Genomic DNA, 21,429 nt, shown 5'->3' on the forward strand with positions numbered 1-21,429 from the left:
AAGCCCCGCCTGCCTCTAGCAGAAGGTTGTCTTTAATTAGTGATGATTGAAGAATGAGGTAAGTCAGTTCTGTTTTGTTTAAGTTGGCTCAAAACTGTTCAGCCACGAGATAATCTCCCGGGCAGGAGACCATATCTGCTATCGCCAGCAACGTGGATGCTGCTATAATTAGGTGTGCTGGTAGCCCAGACAGACAACACGGCTGTTCCCTTCACAAAAATAAATGTGATCTTGATTTGTAGACACAACAGGGCCTGGCCCTTAAGACATCTTTGTAGAAGTCACCTGTTTTGCTTGAAGTCTTTCTAGTGATGACATTTTCGACAACTGGATTCTTCCTGGTTGTTGTAAGGTTGAAAAACTAGGCCCGTAAAGAGCCAGCCATGAAGTCTGAGATCTTCTAGTGTTTGCTAGCTACAGGTTGACCTTTTCCGGTCAGCTTCTGGTGTTCTGTAGGTCTAGTTGACTTGATTCTCTACCTCAGTGATTCTCAAGACTTCAATGTGCATAAGAACCAATGGGCGAGGGCTTCCCTGGTGGCGCGGTGATTAAGAATCCACCTGCCAATGCAGGGGACACGGGTTCGAGCCCTGGCCCGGGAAGATCCTACATGCCGCGGAGCAACTAAGCCCGTGCGCCACAACTACTGAGCCTGCGCTCTAGAGCCCACGAGCCACAACTACTGAGCCCACGTGCCTAGAGCCTGTGCTCCACAATAATAGAAGCCATCGCAATAAGGAGCCCACACACCACACCAAAGAGTAGCCCCTGCTCGCCACAACTAGAGAAAGCCCCGCACAGCAACGAAGAACCAAAGCAGCCAAAAATAAATAAATAAAATAAATAAATTTATTTAAAAAAAGAAAAAAGAACCAGTGGACAAGCTTATTAAAAACACAGTTTCCTGGGTCTAAGCCCCATAAGTTCTGACTCAGTGTGTCAGGGTGGGGCCCATGCAGTGGCAGCTCTCACCAGCTCACGGGTGATGCCAGTACCGCTGGTCGAAGGATCAGACTTTGAGTAACCCCACTCTACCCTTTCCTCCCAACACTCCAAACACACTTGGCTCTAAAGTTTCCCAGGTATAACGCTCTGCTGTTTCGTGCCTTTGTTTTTTTGAACGTGCTGATCCCTGGCCAGAGGTGTTTGGTTCACCTCTTTCTTATCTGGCTAATTCCAAGTTGTCTAGCTCAAAAGAGATCTTCTCTGGGAAGCTCCCACCCTCACCCTCTCCACAGTGAGTTTCATGCTGCCCATGCCTCCTTCGTACCATTCACTTCCCTGTACTGGAATCATTGCATCCACTGCCAGTCTCCTCCACTAGAAGGTCAGAGAGCCCCTGGCAATACCTGACACATAAGAGTTGCTTTATAGATACTTGCTGGCTGAGTGAATGATTCTGGGTAAGAAAGTTTGGGGTGCGGCAGCAGTGTTGGTTTATTCCAGATCAGGAGAAACTAGGTTTAGAGAAGGGGAAGCGATGGGAATCTGTTAAACCATAGATTTCCCCTAGTTATCTCGTGACTCTGAACTTGTTGACAAATAGGCAGGTGTTCCGACGTGCAGGCCTCTTCTGTGATGAGTGTCTGCCAGTATGATATTAAAATATAAAATAAATGTTACCTGCCCCTTCAAAGTAAAGGTGATTATTTAAAGATACTGAATTATGATACTCTAACTGTTGCCACTAACTTGCAGTGGTTAACTGTGGGCAGATAAATTCACCACTAATGGTCACAGATTTCTTAGCTTCAAATTGGTAGCTCACAATGTTAATTTCTTAGTGTTGACTAATGGGCCATGGTTATGTCAGATGTTAACGTCAAGGGAAGTTGGGTGAAGGGCTCATGGGAATTCTTTGTACTATCTTTGCAATTTTTCTATAAATCTAAAACCATCCCAATATAGAAAGTTTTTTTTAATTATAGGTCAGTAGCTACCACACAGATGTGTTGTTTGCTTCTGCCCCAGAGCCTTTGCACATGCTGTTCTCTCTGTCTGTAGGGTCTGCCTCAGGCATCCCCATGGCTCATCCACATCTCCTTTATGTGTCTGCTCAAATGACATCTTCGTGAAACTTTCCCGATCACCATATTCAAAATGACATTCCCCGCTTCCCATATGGAACCCCTCATTCCCCTTCCTTGCTTTATTTTCCTCTATTGTACTTATTACCATCTGCCATATTATTTTTCATGTCTTATTTATTGTGTCTTCCCCCATTAGAATGTAAGCCCCCTTAGGACAGGGATTTCTGTCTCTTACTTCACTGAAGCATTCCCCAAATCCCAAAATAAGGCCTGATCAATGATAACTTTTCAATGAATAAATGAAAGGAGCCAGGCAGGGAAATGACAATCAGAAAAAGAAAGCCATCAACGAAAACAAAGGAGCCAGTGACAGCGGCACCAAACTAGCTTTGCTAATGGATGATTAAGAATCTAAGGCCTAATGGCTAATGACCAAGGAGCTGCAAGTTCAGTTGTGTTTTCCCAGCACTAAGCCATATCTTATTCATCTTTATAACTCTCCTTCTTAGCACATAATAAGCACCAGTGATTGAATGGCAAGACTCACTTTACTAGAGAGGAGAGGACTTTGGAAGGAGTAGTAATAAACAGAGTTGGAGACCTGCTGGGGAACCGGGGTGGACCCTTGTAAAGGAGGTGTTTTCTAAAATATGTTTGTCTCAACACAGAAAAAAGTTAAACACCTCATTCATTTTCAAAGAGCGTTGAGTTCCATTAAGTATTGATGCTCTAGCTATCTTAAAATAGGTACCTTTTCACAGTTGTGGAGAAGGCCTCAAACCATAAATGTCACACCACATTTACCAGTTGTCACCAACAAGGCATCACCAGTTGTGACTGCGGGGAGTGGGGAGTGTTGCTTTGTCAGAGCAAAACCACTTGAGAAGGAAGCAGTGAGGCAAGGGCTTCACAGAAATCATTCCTTATTTTGTCCCCTCAGGTTCTGCTTTTAGCTAACTAAATCATCCCACGCAGTAGAACAATAGTGACAGTAAGCACAGTGTCATTGATTTACAAGGACTGTGGGCCTATACTGAGTGCTTCAAAGCCATGTCATCACACGGGAGAAATTTAGTGGTAGTTCTCTTCCCTCTTCCTATCTTTAAGGTTAAAATGGTGGCTTTGGCCCTTTCTGTTCTTGAATAAGGTATTTTCGCTTTGCCATGGTTATATTGCACAACGCATCGCCACAGGCCATACTAATCCCCGCTGGTATTGACAAAGTAAACTCTGTGCCTTTACTCCGTGTACTGTTTATATGCTACTGGATGTAAGCAGTTATTATCAAGTATTTATAAAAGTACCATCACATGAAGAGCAACGTATCAGACATTCAGAAAATGAGAAGCAAAGTAAGACGTAGTCTGCCCCCAGAAGGTTTACTGTCTAAGGAAGCCAACGCACAGCAAATGGAAAACTTAGCTGTGCTGGCTTGCTGGGTGCGGTCTTTATGAAGAAATGGAGTAAATGAAACTGCCTTGACATGACGAGGATGTCATTCATACAGAGGGCTCTTAAGATTGAAATTAAACGCAGCAGCCTTGCAGTACAGAGCCAACAGGCCTTCGTTTTAGTACCACCTCTCCCAGTACGTCACAGTGACAGTCTTCCAGATCCCTTGGGCCAAGCCCCACCTTCTTAATCTTGAGAGTGGGAGGGGTTTTTTGTTTATTTATTTATTTTTGGCTGCGTTGTGTCTTCGTTGCTGTGTGCAGGCTTTTCTCTAGTTGTGGTGAGCGGGGGCTACTCTTTGTTGCGGAGCACGGGCTCTAGGTGCGTGGGCTTCGGTAGTTGTGGCACATGGGCTCAGTAGTTGTGGCTTGCAGGCTCTAGAGCTCAGGCTCAGTAGTACAACTACAACACGGGCTTAGTTGCTCCGCGGCATGTGCGATCTTCCCGGGCCAGGGCTCGAACCTGTGTCCCTTGCATTAGCAGGCGTATTCTCAACCACTGTACCACCAGGGAAGCCCCGAGAGTGGGAGTTTTTTCACCACTTTAGACCTGACAAACGCCAATCTGAAAAATTCCCCCATTTCCATCTAAAACATGCCATGATTTAAGAGGTTCTGACCAAGAGAGATAGTTTAAAGTGATCATTAATGATTCTCTTCTTATCTCACACACACACACTCACACACAAAATGTGTTTGTCTTCCTCTTTCCACAGTATTACAGGATTTATCCAAACCTGGCTTGAATCCCAGCACACGCAATTCTTCTCGTTTAGGCTCATTATTACATTAAAACATGCCCTACAGGTTCAGTATACTCCCAGACATGGTTTATCTCTATTTCTTGCTTTGCTTCCCTCATTTATCAGTATTTTGCTCAACTCACAGTCCATTCAAATGAGAACACAAAGAAAAATGAAGGCTCCATCTTTCTCCTTTATTTTACTAGTGTGTGTGTAGTAGACATCTCATAATACAGCAGATTCAGGTATAGCTCTGATCAAATAGTCTTGCCTACAATAACCACGAGCAGTAAGACCTGACGCCCAGAAGATTTTTAATCCTCTAACCCCACTCTCGCATGATAATAATTTTTTTTAAGTTATAATATAAGAAGCTGGTTTTATAACTATGCCTGGGGCATAGTTTCAGGAGTTCCTGGAGAAAGTGAGGGAGGCGCACTTTTCACTCAGTATCCTTTTCTATTTGCAGATCTGTCATGCGCTTGTGTAAGTTTCATTATAATAAAAATTAAAAAGCAATATTGGGCAACATTTATTGTGCATTTACTATGTGCCAGGTCTTTTATATGCATTACCTCATTTAATCCACCCACCAATCCTAACGCAATTTTTTTGTTTCTCCGTTTTATAGACGAAGAAACAGGGAGTTAAAAATATATTCAAGGACATACATCTGTAGGCTTAACTGACATTTTATGAGAATCAAATTATATGATAGATATAAAAATGCTGTGAGAAAGCACACAGCGGTGAGACAGGGTATCCTATCAATAAAAGAAGGTGCCTATTGGGTCCCTTTTGGCCAGACTTGTCACAGTAAGTCATGCTGAAACTTAGGCCCAGCTCCAGTCTTGTAATCCCTAGGTTTCTACTTGTTCAGTCTATAACTTCCATTTCTCAACCCTCCTATTAAAGAATTTGATTGGAATTGGAGGTTTTAGGTGTGGGGGAAGTGTTGGCGATGGATGGGCGGGACCTCATTTACCAACACTGCCCTACCCTATTCCTGCCAATCAGTAGATCAGTGGTGTGTTATTTGTGACCTCTTTCCTTCTTACACCCACAGAAATGAGTGTGGGTCTTCAGGGAAAACAGACTATTTTGTGGAAGTTTCCAGGTGTATAGACTGGGTCAACTGAGCCAGCCCTCGGGACTGAAATCAGAATTTTGAAAGCTAGGAGTCTGAAGCCAGCACGTCAAGCATCTCTTTTCAACTACCTGACAGATGTAAATAAGCTTAGAAGAGTGACAGCGCTTATTTTAGCAACAGATAGAAGTATATAGCAAAAGCTTCTTGTGCCTCTCGGGCTGTATTTTCATTTGGCTTAATTTTCATATCTAGCTGAGGAAAAAGTTAGGGGGAGTGGGTATGTTCATCTGTACTATAGATAGCCTACCTGATTTCCAGTGGCGAGGTGTCAAAATTCACAAGCTAGCCTGAACCTCAGAGGCACCAGATGCTCATTTTGTGGTGTTCTCCAAATCCTGTCATTGGTTTTATTCTTAAAATGCCATAATCATTTCCAGGAAGCTCCCACCTTGTGAACAGATTGGACGTTCAGGATGTTTTTTTTTCCTATCACTGTTTCTACCACAAACATTTACCGAGGACTTACTCCTCTAGGTGCTGGAGATAGAGGCAAGAACAAACAAAACAGGCAAATAATCCGTATGTATAGTCTAATTTGAGGAGAGAGGCAGTCACAAAATAAATACGTAAATTGTATCGCATGTTAGAAGGTGTGAGTGCTATGAGAAAAATTAAGCAGGGAGTGCTTTGGGCGGGGAGTGGCAAGTTAAATAGAGCTCCTAAGGAAGGCTTCCCTGAGAAGGTGACATTTGGGCAGATGTAAGGAAATGAGGGAATGAGCTCTGTGGAGATCTGGAGGACAATTGCTCCAAGCTGAGGGAACAGTAAGTGCAAAGACCCTGAGGCAAGAGTGTGTCAGGCATGAGAGGAGAGAGCAAAGAGGCCAGTGTGGTTGGAACCGAGCAAAAGGCACTGGCATAGTAGCTGATTTGCTCAGAAAAGTGACAGGAGCCAGACCCTGCAGGGCTTTGCAAACCATTGTAGTGACTTTGGCTTTGACTCTGTGTGGGATGACGGGCCACTTAAAGGCTTCACACGGAAGAGTGATAAGCATCTGATTTCAGTTTCTTTTTGAAATAATATTAATCGTGGAGCAGGTTGCCAGATGAGCCAGCAAAGCCGGATAAACCCATATTGCCGTTGAGCTAAGGTGCTAAGCAGACTCCAGGGAGCTGAGCTCAGAGAATTGGGTTCAGATCCTGGAGGTGAGGGTTCGACTCATAGCTCAGTTGGGTGACTTTGGGCATGTCAGTTAACATCTCTGAGCCCCATTTTCCTCATCGGAGAAATAAGGATGAACAATACCTGGCCCATGGTTTTATTCTGAGGATCAAGTGAACACGGAACATAGAAGAACTTGTAGCTTATAAAACATTATATAAAGGTCAGGAGGGCGTGGTGAGAGCAACAGCGGTTCTGGTTGTGTCGTTATCATTTCAGGGAAAATGAAGTCCAGGACCTAAGCCAAAATGCCAGGAATGCAACCTTCCCTTTCCCATTACTTCTTATTAAATAGCCATGGAAAAGGGGCCTCTTCCTCCTCCAGCATTGGAGGTCAAGGAGAGAGACAAGGACCCAGTGGATCTCGACAGAAGGCGCCAGTTGGGCTCCCGGTGGATCAGTCATAACTTACAAGGTGTCTGCGGACTGGGGCCGCCCGGCTTGGTGCGTCTGCTACCGAGGGGTGTCCTAGTGAAGAATTGTGTCTCCTCTCCCCGGTTCAGGCCCCAGGGCACGGGGCTGTCCACAGACGGGCAACTTCTCCAAATAACCACACCCCTCTTCTCCTTCCCACCAGGCATTCCTCCTACGGAAGGCTCTTGGATGACCACGACTACGGGTCCTGGGGAAACTACAACAATCCTCTGTACGACGACTCCTAACCAAGGAAGGTGGCCTGAGATGAGGAGTAACTGTCTTTATTTATCAGTGCTTATCCAGTAGAATTAATAACAAGTACCTGATGTGCATTGAGCGACCATCCTAAGCCCTGTTTTGTTGGTTTGGTTGTTTTGTTTTCCTCCCTCTCCTCTGGCTGCTACAACTTCCCCTTTCTGGTACCAAAAAAAAAAAAGAAAGAAAGAAAATTATTTAAAAGTGAGTGGAGTCTGACATGCAGCTGACATGGGCCAACCCTACGCCGTCCAGGCCGGACGCCACGGTGGAGGTGTCTGTACCCAGCGCAGGTCCCACTGCGAGAAGAAACAGGAAGAGGGATCAAGTTGTGTCGTCAAGGGTTCCTTTTAGGGGAACTTTCAGCGTGTGGTATTTCTTAAACTTTTCTTTAGGAGATTACATTCAGTCTCGATGAGGGGAAAGGCGATGAGTGCTGGGAGGAGTTTGCCCTGCAGGTAAGGAAGCAGGGGTTTCTCAGATTCCTTTTTAATCTCAATTTATCTGGTTGTGGCCCACAGGACACCTGCTCGGCTCTGCTAGCTGGATGCCAGTTTCTTAGCTGCCTAATTAAGGAAAGAGGAACCTAGAAGGTGCCCTGGGGGAGGCCAGCTGGCCGAGGGGCAGAGTAGCAGGCTGCTGTCAGATCTCAGCCTGCCTGCTACCTGGCCTCCCCTCCAGGACACCTGTCTCTGCTGAGGATGCCCGTTCTAGTCAACCGCAGCTGGGACCCCAGCCCACAAGCTTTCAGCGGTTCCACAGGAGAAGGCTGTGAGATGAGTTTAGCTGTAGAAAAGAAAGGGAGAGACGTGTGAAGTGAGTGTGCAATGGGGGCGTTGAGGAGGGTGGGAGGGAAGGGGCGTGTAACATACACCGCGTACCTCATTAGGGAAGGTAAGAGCTGCCCTCAGTAACTGTCAGAGACATCCACTGCCTGAAGGAGCCTGTAGACTCCTTGCTTTCTACCCACAAAGCAACTGGTTCACTGCCTTACTGTCTGTTCGATAAAGGCTGTAAACTGGTTGTTCTTGTTGTTTTTCTTGTTGCTGTTAATTTTTTAAAGGCACTAGTTTGTCTGCAGTTGCTCAGTGAGGCTTTTCCGTACAGACACAGTGATTAATCCGTTTATTTTTCCCAAATGTTTACCTTACTAATTCTGCTGTTTGATAAATGGACACCCCTGGGTACCTAGTTTTCAAATCCTGCATCACGAATTTTGAGAAAGAGCCGATCATCTTTGTGGGCATCCGTTTCCAGCAGTGCTTCTCAGCAGCGGGTAATTTTGCTTCCCCTCCCCCATCCAGGGAACATTTGAAAATGCCTGGTGATACTTTCTGAGTGTCACAATCTGGGGGTGCTACCACTGGGTAGAGGCCATGGAGGCACTAAACATCCCACGATGTGCAGAACAGCCTACCCCAACTAAGAGTTATCTGGCCCCAAAGGTCAATAGTGCCGAGTGTGAGAAACCCTAATTTATTGTGATGCTCGTTGCGACAAAACAAGACGCCCCAGGTTAGGGATAGTTTTTACTTTTACCTAAATGAAACGATTCGTTCGATTTTTATCTCAAAAGTATTTAGTGTCGGCGGATGGGTTGTTTTTGCTATGCATGGTTGCCTTTTTATTTCTGTGTGTTTTCTAGATAGCTTTATTTCATGGCTCTAACCCTGTCCTCCTGAAACACCTGTGTATTAGCAGCCAGCATTTTAGTCCTGATTTCATAGCGTAGAAAATATACATTGGGTTCTGTTTCAGAATGTGTCACGGTATCCTATGCTATCATAAAGAACTTGAAACTGCATCATATTTTATTTCTAAACTTGGACCTGCTGCCATGACTCTGTTTAGTTTCCAGAAACTTGACCCTCAACTCCTCCTGTCACTCACTGTGGCCCAGCAAAAGTACTGACATGAAAACAGCCGCTACCGTGCTGGGCTAAACTTCTCTGGTGGCAGAGACGTTAGGGCCGGTGACACTTTCCATGATGTGCCAATCCCCCGCTCTGAAAGAAATTGGACAAAGAAAGTGGACATTCTCAGAAAAATGGCCAGGAATGACCAAGGGTACCCCTTCTGACCATGCTTGGCCTGAGTAATGATCCCTCTTTCCTACCCTCACCCCCTTTATAGGCTTTCAGTTCGGCAAAGGACAATTCAACAACGACAGGACATTCCATATGTTTTTTTCCTCCCTCGGCCACAGATGTGTTGACAAAACGTCCGTGAAGCACCTTTGGAGAGGTGGTCTTCTGGGTGTTGCTCAGTCATAAATACTGGGTGAGAGGGACCAGCCTCTTCCCAGGGAATCCTGACTCAGCTAGCATCTTTCCCTACCAAGGCTGCTGTTGTACAAGAGCGCTTGATGGGTTGGTTGCTCTTATTAATTTCTGGATCCTTAGGGTAAAGAGAGGGATCTGGACCTACAGCAGACGCGTTCAGCAAGGCGACAGCTTCCCATAAACTAACACTCCTTGTTATGTTAGTGTAAAATACCGATGGGTTGAACCTTATTTTGCCAAGTGCATTTTTCTGTTTTTGAGTTGGCCAAAAATGTTAACAACTGCATTCAACAAATATGGCTTAGCACACTCACACTCACACACACACACACACCCCTGAAATATATGCCAATAACTGACGTCCTTTACCTCAGGGAGCGAGTCTGTTCAGGCCTACTTAAGGGAAATGGTTCCAGTCGGTCTAAAACAACCATGTACTCTCCAGGGACCGGACTAGTCATAATGCATTAGAGAGATTGTCAGAGCAGGAGAGAGGCCAGCAGCCTCTTCTAGGTCACAGATTGCAAATGACAGAGTGGGGTTCAAGTTTGTTTTCTTTTACCGTGGCCCCAGTGAAGTCTCCTGCCCTCCCTGGACGTCTGTGTCTTCATTTCTTAGTCGGGCGTGATGCTGTCCTACGGACCTCACCCCATGCTACCTCACAAATGTGTTGTGAGGATTAATGAAATCATGTCTACAGTGTTTTCAATTTCTGGAGAAAAATATTTATAGACATTTTAAGTATTACATAAATGTATACGTGATCTCAGTTTCTTGTTTGATGTGTTGTTTTTACTTAAATCTATGAAACGACAGCTGTATAGTAACTAGATACAGACAGCTGTTACAACTCCAAGCTAACCCCCAGTGCCGCCGCCTGACTCTTGGGACCGTGAAGGATGGTTTCCATCCCTGAATGAAAGGATGGCCCAGGACATAGGTCTCACAGACTATTGAGTTAGGGTAACACATATGGATACCTGAACGCTAACAGCAGTAGACCTGGCCTTTACCATCCCAAAGTTTTCTGAGTTCTTCGTGGAGTTGATTTTGGTTTACTGTCATCTGTTTGCCCTTTATCTTGCTTGCAAGGGTGCATGGTTCAATCCCTCGCATCTGGGAAATGAATTCTGCAACTGGGCCAGATGCTAATTTGCACGTTGATTCACCTTCTTTGCCTTTTATCTCTTTTTGGCAAATGAATGTACCATTTCAACTTTGATTTTAAAGTGCTAGTTGATATTGGTAATAGTGCTAACCAAGAGACCAATGCCAGATTGCTTTTTTGGGGTGAGTTAGCCAACGTCATTTCAAGATGGAAAAACTTGCAACTTCTTTGATATTTGATCTCATTGTATCTACATTTGTTGTAAGACGTATTGCATACTAATGATAATGATATCAATTAAAGTTCTTAAAAGCTTGCATCTGACAGTGTTGATTCCCATTTTGATATGTTTTGTTATTCAGGCCGTTCGGTTCCTATGCTCAGTACTGCTCAGATTAAGTAGTCCTGGCTTGTTCTTAGAGAGAATTTATCCCACATCAATAAATAATACTTTCTGCAGAGTGGGAAGTTCTCTCTGATCTTGAAAGAGAATTGAAGGATGTCAGAAATGAAGAAACTTTCCAAGCAATGATTTTACTCTTAACCATGTACCATGCCTTATAAAATAGTTATAAAAATAAACACTTTGATTCAATAAACAGGTAGTGATCCGTGATAAGTCACGTTAAGGCAGCAGCAGTCCATTTGATACTTGCTTTGCTCTCCTTCAAAAAATTCGGCATACCCATCCATCTGACAGTTAAATAGCAAGCAATTTCAATCATCCAGAATATAATTTCCACCTCCAGAAGCCAACCGAAGACTATTCTGATTCTGAAGAACGCAGCGATAACAAAGGCCATGTATCTTGCAACATAGGAGAGCAGCGGATCCACCTGCAAGCTAGAGCAAGTTGATTTGATGATGGATTTAAAATTGAGGTCAGATTTCGTATGTTTAGTTACCTGGCTTCCAGCGGCACAGCATGGAGGATTGCCGGGGAGGACTCGAGATGAACAAAGAGAACCAGACGTGAAACAGACCCTTCCCCGTTGACCATTCGGTCATTTCTCGAAGACCCGCTGTGGGCACGAAAGCAAGTAACAACTCCGTTATTCCAAGCTTGCCTGAGCAGGATTGGTTGGAAAACACATTAAGTGTGTATAGAAAGAAAAAGCCTAATAATAATGTGTAGTGTTTACATATTATGAATTATTGGTTCCAGATCCATGTTTTCCCTGTATTATAGCTTTTCCAAGTCAGGTCATAATCTGTTTCAATCACTGAGTAACCTATCTTCAGTCTTCTACTCTCCTAATATTCAACAGTATGCACCAATAGCTAGTGGCTATATTTTGATTTTTGTCAGAAAGGACTGAGTCATGAATGACACTGAAAAACACTGATCAAATTGGGAAAACACCTGTAAGAGGTATGACCTCTTCTCTTAAAGGATGTAATCTTTGGGGCTTCCCTGGTGGTGCAGTGGTTGAGAGTCCGCCTGCCGATGCAGGGGACACGGGTTCGTGCCCCGATCCGGGAAGATCCCAGGTGCCGCGGAGCGACTGGGCCCGTGAGCCATGGCCGCTGAGCCTGCGCCCGGAGCCTGTGCTCTGCAATGGGAGAGGCCACAACAGTGAGAGGCCCGCGTACCGATAAAAAAAAAAGGATGTAGTCTTTGGCAAGTGTAGAATGGACTACATTTTCTTCACTAAAATAGCATTAATCCGTTCCAGTCAACAAATGTATTGTGTTTCTATTTAAGCAAGACACTGAATATTTACTAAAAACAAAAGCAGCAATGTATATTCACTAGGAATTTTAGGTGCCTGTGGGCAATTGTCTAATGTAACCCTTGCATCAGCTTCAGGGGTCATTACACTCTTGCCATCTTACAGTTGGGGAAACTGAGGTTCCAGGACGTTAAATTCATTCACGCATGGACTGAATCCTTCTGTGTGCTCCACAGTGAATGCGACGCCCCCTGCTATCCAAGCATTTACTGTTCAGTAAGTGGCAGAGGTGGGATTCAAACCAGGTCTGTCTGTCAGCAGAGCCATTTCCACCCACGGGACTGGTATCTGATGTAAATATAACCCAGGTCTTAAAACTGTCAGATCCCTTGCAAAGTCCCGCTCAGCTATTTTGGGCCATCTCGAGGGTGCCTGGTGTGGAGCCCAGAGCGAGCCCAGTCAGCTCCTGAGCACGTACCCCCTGCCAGGCACTGTCACCTTTCTGCTGACTCCCGCTGCCCTGCTGGGCTGTGTTTTCTGCCAACGGGGAGACTGCCTCCCCTCCCCCCAGTTCTGCAAGAGCACAGGCCCCCGCTGTCACCCAGCGTTTTAGTGAAAACCTCTCTCTTATTGTCCCCTTGCAGCCTCCCTGCTCTCCCCAGGAGTCGGATGTGAGCCCACAGCAGCCTTGGACTAGGGACGCTGCCTTTGGTGTCACTGCCCCCTCTTGTCCGAAGGCTCCATCATTGCGCTAACTCGTCGTTCCTCGGGGTCGTCATAATAATGCTTATTCTCACATAGACTAACTGTGTCAAAGATACTGTCCTAAGCATTTTACATGGATTAACATCCCTGTGAAGAGATATTGTTAATATCCCCATCGGTACAGATGAGAAGACTAAGGGCCAACAGGTTTAGAAGCTTGCCCCAGGTCGTACAGCTGGTAAGTGGTGGGGCAGAATTCAGATGTCACCAGTGGACCTCCAGAGTCCATGCTCTTGACCACTTCCACAGAGCCCTCACTGTGTGCCAGAGGTTCCTGGCACGTACACTGGGCCAGCCATCCCAGTGAACCCAGTGGGACAACCCGAGGCCAAGGCTGCAGAAGCAAGATCCCTACCTATAGGAAGGTTTCTAGAGTAGCCAGGGGGCCGCTCTTAGGGCACCCGGCCAACCAGGCTCTAAGCTGCCTCTGTGTAGATTCTCGCAATGCCAGCCAAGGTCACCCACCTGACAACCACTGTAATCAACAGCAGGGGACTCCAGGCTGGCCCTTCCCAGGCCCCAGACCACACAGCAGCTACGGTGAGATGGTCCAGACCGCCCTCTTATTCCCCCACTGACCATGTCTCCCTTGACACTTGGACAGAAACCACCGTAACAAACACTGCTGGGCAGAGTGTTGAAAAGTTCCAGTCAGTCAGAAGACAGATGTTGTCGGGTGGTGTGAGACACAAATGCCCACAGCTCAGCCCCTGTGCCAGGACATTCAGCCCTGTAACTAGGGTTCACCAGGGGAAAAAAAAAAAAACAAAAAAAAAACACTTTTCCTTGAATTTCTGGGATGTATATTAAAATTACTGTGAAGTTAAGGATTTCAGATAGAAATGAGAGTCTTACGCAGGCTTTGCGAGAGCGGGAGGAGAAGAGGTGAGGGAAGCCGTGCTAAATAACTGCTGACATTCTTGGGTCTCCGGGAGGCTGCAGTGTCTCAGGCTGCAGCAGTGAGGCAGGTCATTCTCAGGAGCTCACGGGGCTGGGGGAGGGGGGCCCGCAGCTGCCCACACACCTGCTGGCGACAGCTTCTGGAGAATGGCCTTGCCTTTTCCATATTGTACCTGAGAACCTCTTAGGAACGCGTTCTAGCCAGAACCTTTCAGGAAAGGGAATTGCAAGAAGCGTGGTTTCTGCCCTCTCCTCTGTATTGCAGAGCACAGGGTGGTAACGATGCTGAGCTGAACACAGACAGTACAGTCCATTCGTCTTTCCCCAGATTAGAACTTCCCCCAGAAGACATAACATCCTGTTATCCCTAATGTGATACAACTGTCCCTTACACAACTGAGGATGTACTCACCTGCTCCTGGAAAAGAAAGACACCGCCTCCCATATGTCACCTTATCTCCGAGAATATTCATTCCTAGTTCAGATGCAATATTCCTTTGCTTTTATAGGGTTAGCTGCTTTATATTGGCTAGAGGGGGCATGAGAAAGGAGGGAAAAGGAACTGATTAATATATATGCCTATATCCCTATCAAAGCAAGGAGGAGAATATGCATAGGTACAAAAAACTTCCTTTCAGCAGCTAGTCACGTGACACGTTGCTGTCCATAGCTTTCTTCTCCCACTCGCAGTCTCCTTTTATCCTCTGCCACCATCTCCTCTGGTCGTGGTTCTTTACGTGGCAACGCAAATGTTCTGTCAAAATGTGAGTACAACTTGGGGCCTGGAGAAAAGAAAGGGAGCTACTGAACTGGACGCTGTTTTTATAACGCTATTGCTTTGTCTTGCTTATAGTCATTAAATCATTACTTTTATATACATTGCTGTTATTTCTGTTTTCTTTAAAGATACAGTAAATGAAGTTTTATGAACCCACAAAATGCATATATTTTTATTTTGACCTAAATTTTAAATGAACATGGAAGAGAGAGAACAGCTCACATTGCATATAATGTACCAAATCCTCTCCCCTCCCACTAGCCCTCCACCCCACTCATCCACTCCCAACAAATAGAAAAAGAAGGTGGGGGGAGCGGCTGGGCCCGTGAGCCATGGCCGCTGAGCCTGCGCGTCCGGAGCCTGTGCTCCGCGGCGGGAGAGGCCACAACAGGGAGAGGCCCGCGTACCGCAAAAAAAAAAAAAAAAAAAAGGTCGGGGGAGAAGATAGACAAAGGGTTCAAAACCCGTCTCAGCATTTTGCTTGCTGCAGGCAGAGCCATGGCCATCCCTGGCCCCATCCACCCACCGATGGCTCCCAGCTCCCTGCCTCTGCTTGGGGTCTTGTGAGGAGAAGGATCAGATTTCTGAAAGCTGGAGCATGATAAAGAGACCTGCTGGGATGAGCAGGGTTTCCTTTAATTTATTCACTTTCACCGTGGAAGTTCCAACAGCCACACTGCCCTCCGCATCCCTCCAATCGACCTCCCACCGATGAGGAAATTCCAAGCTGCAGATGGGTTTGCTGGGCCACGAAAACGAGCTCTGGAGCTGATAAGTGATCAATGATATACGGGATAAGTAAGCCCCAACGGTGATTAAATCTCAAGTCCTGAGGCCCAGAGGCTGTTTGAGCGGTTGTGCTGTCTCCTCCTGAACCTCCATTTCTGAAAAGCAGTCAAGCTCACCGAGCAGCCCTCCTCATGGGGGCACAGTTTTGAGACTTCCGTTGCCTTTCAAGGGTTCCCAGCGTCCCCTGGCTGTTGGCCTCTTCTCCTCCAGAATGGAGAAACTGAGGCTTAGAAAGGTTAAGTGACCCTCCCACGGTCGCGGAGCTAGTAAGAGGCAGTCTCTATTTCAATCCCGTCCTTCTTACTCCAAAGCCCATCTTCTATTTAGTATGATAATGCTTCTCAAACTTTAATGTGCATGCAAATCACAGGGGACCTTGTTAAAATGCAGATTTTGAGTCATAGTTTGGGGGTGGGGCATAAATTCTGCATTTGTAATAAGCTCCCAGGGGGCGCTGATGCTAAGGTTTCCGGGCTGCCCCCTGACTGTAAACTGCAAGGCAATATAAAATGAAGCCTTCTACTCATAATCCCAGGTGAACCCCGTGGGCCTGACCAGAAGCAGTTCTCAACAGAGGTGATACACCACCTCTTAACGGCGGGGAAGCCATGTGTGGAAGCATAGATTAGTTTTGATTTTTAGTCGTTGGTATGACAGTGGAGTTACTGGCATTTCGTATCTGAGAGTGAAGAATGCTACAAATCCGACAACGTGTGAAATAATCCAGGTTGATTTTCTAAGGACAGTCCTGCACGGCACAGAATTGTCCCACCTGGAATTCTTACGGCTTCCTCATCAGGGAACTCTGAACAGTAGCGTGGGGCGGTGTGCACTGCTGCGGGCACCATCTCTTTGGCTGCCTTACTTCCATTACTTGTTCTCAGTCATTAGAAACATCAGCTCTGCCCTCCAGCTGTTCTGCTGCAAACTGTCATCGCTGACAGCTGCTCTCCAGGATATCACTGCACACGCATGAGTGCACATCGATGTCTTTCTTCCTGGTACTCCAACGCGTTAACAGAAAAGATGATCTAAGATGGGCCTAATCTGAGAGAAATATGTTCACACATTTCTGGGTACCCCCAAAGAGCACAGAGATGTTGCTATCACACAAGCTTGGACATGTTAGGAAAGCAAGTAGACCAGCTGATAAATTCACATCATTTTGCATCCCATGAGAATTTCTAAAGGTATTTATTGAGAAGATGGGAGAAGAGCTGATACCTACTAAGCTTCTGCTATGTGTCAGGAACTGGACAAATGCTTTACAAATATTATTTCATTGCATCTGTAGCATTGAGTCATCATTACAAATTCAAACTCTGAGCTGGAGTGTCTGGGTTTGAATCTCAATTCAACTAATTACCAGTTGTATTACCTTGAAAAAAACATTTACCCTCTCAGTGCCTCAGTTTCTTCATCTGTGAAATGGGGATCAGAAGGGTACCTGCCTCTTTAGGCTGCTACCCAGCGTTAAGTGAATTAATACCTGCTGAATGCAGACAAAAGCTATGCTTGCTAAATAAAATAGCTATGAAAGACAAATTATTTTTCCATATTTTACAGATGAGGAAACTGAGGCTTATCCAAGTTCACATACCTACAATCTGACAGAATCTATCTGATCAATCATAATAAAAACTAATATTCAGGGCTTCCCTGGTGGCGCAGTGGTTGAGAGTCCGCCTGCCGATGCAGGGGACGCGGGTTCGTGCCCCGGTCTGGGAGGATCCCACATGCCGCGGAGCGGCTGGGCCCGTGAGCCATGGCCGCTGAGCCTGCGCGTCCGGAGCCTGTGCTCCGCAACGGGAGAGGCCACAACAGTGAGAGGCCCGCGTATCGGGGAAAAAAAAAAAAAAAAGTGATATTCACTGAGAACTGATTATGTACCAGACACTATTTTAAGTAATTTAGTAGCATCAACTCAATTAATCCTTACAACCACCCTGAAAGATAAGTAGCATTATCCCCATTTTGCCATATGAATAAACAGACTTGCCACAGGGTACGTATTTGTTTAGTGGTGAATCCAGGAACTGAGCCCGGGGGGTTGGCTCTGGAGCCTGAGAGCTACAGTTCCAAATGTCATGCTTTATCCATTTCCTCACCTACCCTCGTTGGTCTTCTACTGTGTACCCAGCACGGAGCTAGGCATATTTTGGATCAAAAGAAGTAAAACTCACAAAGGTCACTTTCAAATTAATAATGTAATGCCATACCTTTATCTTCTTATAGGATAGATTATTGGTAAAAGCAGCCTCCAAAAATAAACCTGCAGTTAGGTCTCAGTTCTGCCAATTACTAACTTTGACGACCCTGGACACACTGCTTAACCTCCCTGAGCCTCAGATTCCTCCCCTAAAAAAATGTAGATGATAATACTTACTTGGCAATGGTGCTTATAAAGACTAAGTAAGATCTTTTATGCATATTGTCTGCAAACTGAGCACTGCTCAATGGCTGTTAACCTTCATTTCTTCTTTTCCCTTCTCCGTGCCTCAGAAGGTATGACAAACTGGAATTAGAAATGCAAATATTATTGACACATGATATACAATAAAGTTTGTGGATGACAGCTAGAAGAGTCCCAGAGTTGACGCTTGAATTGGACTTTCACTCCATAAAATCCATTCCATATAATTAAAATATAAAATAATCATGGGAAAACACCCTCGCTTTGGATACACACTTTGACAAACATATTTAATATGTAAAAACAAACACAGAATATAAATCTATATTTTAAAATATCTTGAGGGTGAGGGTGGGCATAGGCTGTTTGGTTCCTGAAAATTGGACTGAAGATGTTGTCTTTTCCTGGGAATTTTCTTAGTAATCACAATCAGCAGTTTTCACTGCTCTAGGGACCCTGGAAGCATTCAATATTTGGTTCTCTTGGGGAAAAATTTTCCACTGATGAGTGAATGAGTGTGAATGGTCAACTCTAAGGGAGGAGTTTCAAAGGTGACTTCTCTTACAGAGACCACCCTGCTCCTTTTTCAAAAGCATGAAGCATCTATCTTAACAGTACCCTTCATCTTTGAAGACATCAGCTCACTTCTCCAGAGAAGCCTTCCCTGTCTTTATATCAGCCCATTCAGCTTCCCCTGAAATCTGAAATTTGCCAGCCAGGTATCTTTCTGAATGACTCACCCATCCTTTACTCCACTTACCACCTTTTCCTGTTGGTTTCCCAAGCTCTGTTCGTAAGATTTTTTTAAAGTGACAACCAATGCCTTACTGATAAGCTAAGAATTTATAGCTTAGTTCAGAGCATGCATGCTCTTTAGCCAATCATGAATTCATATAATCAAAGGTTGTTTTCACCTTTCAAATCAACACACCGCCTTGTGTTGTCACTGATTATTTGCATTGACTTAAGTCTATTCGAAAAGCACATCAGCTTCAGCTATTAGGTATTCATAAATACGAAGTTTGTTCATTATGGTTAAAGTGCTATTTATGATAAGGCTGTAAAGATTTGAACTTCTCAAGTTAAGCCATCCTAAGTTATGGGGTATCTGTTTCCAAATATTACATTAATCACATATGATGTCTTTGCTCAAAATGGGGATTCGGGTCTGTTAACTAATCCTACTAACAGCGCTTCTCTTGGAGCTAAAAAAAAGATTCCAGGTCTCAACTGAATTATTTTTGGCAGTCAGTAATCCCATGTCCCAGAGACGAAGTTCTTTGCATAATCAAGTTTTTAAATGTCAGTACGGTTTGGAGGGTTATTAAAGTATTTCTGACTTTTGAAAAGGCTTCTAAATATCCTGATATTGTTTAATCTTTCCTAATGAAATTAGATAAAAGCTGAAGTTTTTGTCAGTCTGAAGGGGATTCCAATACCGAGCCATGGATGCTGAGTGACACGTCTGCACATTTAGTCCTAAAATATGTAGCCCTGAATCCAGAGAAAATAGCCTAGCCTTGGAAGAGGTGAAGTCACAGGCTTGAAAAGCTTAAACGAAGAGAAGCCATGAGGTATGTTCACAGCCCTTGAATAAATAACTTATTTATATTGAGCATATTCCCAACCCAATTTCATGAATTTGCCCTTCTAGGAATTTGCGAAGTTGGAGGACAAAGTAGTGTCTTATTTGATGGTAAACAAGACGAGCGTGCGTCAAAATCTTCTGCTGTGTGCCACGTGAAAGTAGTAGGAAAGTGACAAAGAAATGGCCGTTGATCCAGATGACATATAAAGACCAGGTCCGATAGTAGTCATGCCTACAAACATTTCACAAATGAACATGTAAGAATATTTTCAACCTTGCTAGTAATGTTTAAAATTCTAAATAAAACTAGTGCACCATATTGCGTCATAAGTTTATAGATAACCACGATAAAAAAATCCTCAACTTTAAAAACCAAGGTATCCAATACCAGAGATTCTGCGATGAAACTATCATTTCATGTATTTCTAGTGGGATATAATCTGGCACAATCCTTCTGTCACCGGTCAGAAATCCAAGAATCATACTCCCAGATAGAGATTTGTGTGCAGGAGGCTTATTGGGGAGTGATTGGGGATGGCGAGAGGTGAATTGGAATTGCAATACCATGGCAACAAAGGTCTCAGTCAATCCCACAGGAAGCTCTGGGGCTGAGGTGATCCTCCAAAGTTGTCTCAAATTGGGGTATTAATTACAGGCTCTCCTCTGCATAACTTTGCACAAGGCAGCTCTCTCCATCCTACAGAAAGTCCCAGAAAGGGAACTCTCTGAGAGCTACCTGCCACCAACACTCTTACCAGCTGGGGGAATGAATGAAACAAGCTGGAGGGGGATCTGGGTGGCACACCGTGGCATCCTGTGTAGACAACTCCTTGCTCTCCTTGGATCCACTTGCTTCATATAATAAATTCTGGAAGAAAATCTTCCAGTATTCTGTTTGGCTTCTTTTCCTAGGAGAATCTTACAAGAGGAAGGTTAGTAAGAAAAGCTGCCATCCCTGCCATTGAACAAGCAGTAACAGACACTCATTCTGCCTGTCCTCCACCACCTATTCTAGAATCTCCCTGCCCTCAACTAGCACCTCTGCTGGTCTAGGTGGCTAGGTTACAGAGATGACACAGACACTTATCTCTGGATAAGAGTGGCCATGACCAACAGGCACATGAAAGGATGCTCAACATCACTAATTATTAGAGAAATGCAAATCGAAACTACAGTGAGGTATCACCTCACACCAGTCAGAATGGCCACCGTTAAAAAATCTACAAATAACAAATGCTGGAGAGGGTGTGGAGAAAAGGGAGTCTTCCTACACTGTTGGTGGGAATATAAATTGGTGCAGCTACAGTACTATGGAAAACAGTATGGAGGTTCCTCAAAAAACGAAAAATAGAGTTGCCATGTGATCCAAAAAATCCCACTCTTTGGCATGTATCTCTACAAAACTACAATTCAAAGAGATACATGCACCCCTATAGTCATAGCAGCACTATTCACAATAGCCAAGACATGGAAACAACCTAAATGTCCATCGAAAGATGAATGGATAAAGAAGATGTGGTACATATATACAATGGAGTACTACTCAGCCATAAAAAAGAATGAAATAATGCCATTTGCAGCAACATGGATGGACCTAGAGATGATCATACTAATTGAAGTCAGAAAGAGAAAGACTAATACCATATGATATGACTTACATGTGGAATCTAAAATACAACACAAATGAACTTATCTACAAAACGGAAACGGACTCACAGACATAGAGAACAGATTTGTGGTTGCCGAGGAGGGACGGGGAGAAGGGATGGATTGAGAGTTTGGGATTAGCAGATTCAAGCTATGATATATAGGGTGAATAAACAGCAAAGTCCTACTGTATAGCACAGGGAACTACATTCAATATCCTGTGATAAACCATAATGGAAAAGACTATGAAAAAGACTGTATATGTATATATATATATAT

At 44.7% G+C, this 21,429-nt stretch overlaps 1 protein-coding gene and 1 long non-coding RNA gene across 2 annotated transcripts in view; one reads left to right on the plus strand and one right to left on the minus strand.

The window, feature by feature from the left end:
- PARM1 (prostate androgen-regulated mucin-like protein 1) overlaps positions 1-10,916 on the plus strand; it is a 100,622-nt gene extending 89,706 nt beyond the window's left edge. Inside the window, exon 4 of the mRNA XM_033857138.2 lies at positions 7,113-10,916. Coding sequence (XP_033713029.1) covers positions 7,113-7,197 — 85 coding nt within the window. The 3' untranslated portion in view covers positions 7,198-10,916. The remainder of the gene's footprint in view (positions 1-7,112) is intronic.
- A 137-nt stretch (positions 10,917-11,053) lies between these two features.
- LOC109549576 (uncharacterized) overlaps positions 11,054-21,429 on the minus strand; it is a 173,814-nt gene continuing 163,438 nt past the window's right edge. Inside the window, exons 6-8 of the long non-coding RNA XR_012332035.1 lie at positions 20,309-20,421; positions 17,889-18,017; positions 11,054-14,717 (exon numbers count right to left, since the gene is read on the minus strand). This is a non-coding gene — a long non-coding RNA (uncharacterized lncRNA). The remainder of the gene's footprint in view (positions 14,718-17,888; positions 18,018-20,308; positions 20,422-21,429) is intronic.

Source organism: Tursiops truncatus, chromosome 5 (genome assembly GCF_011762595.2).
Source record: "Tursiops truncatus isolate mTurTru1 chromosome 5, mTurTru1.mat.Y, whole genome shotgun sequence".
NCBI lineage: Eukaryota > Metazoa > Chordata > Mammalia > Artiodactyla > Delphinidae > Tursiops > Tursiops truncatus.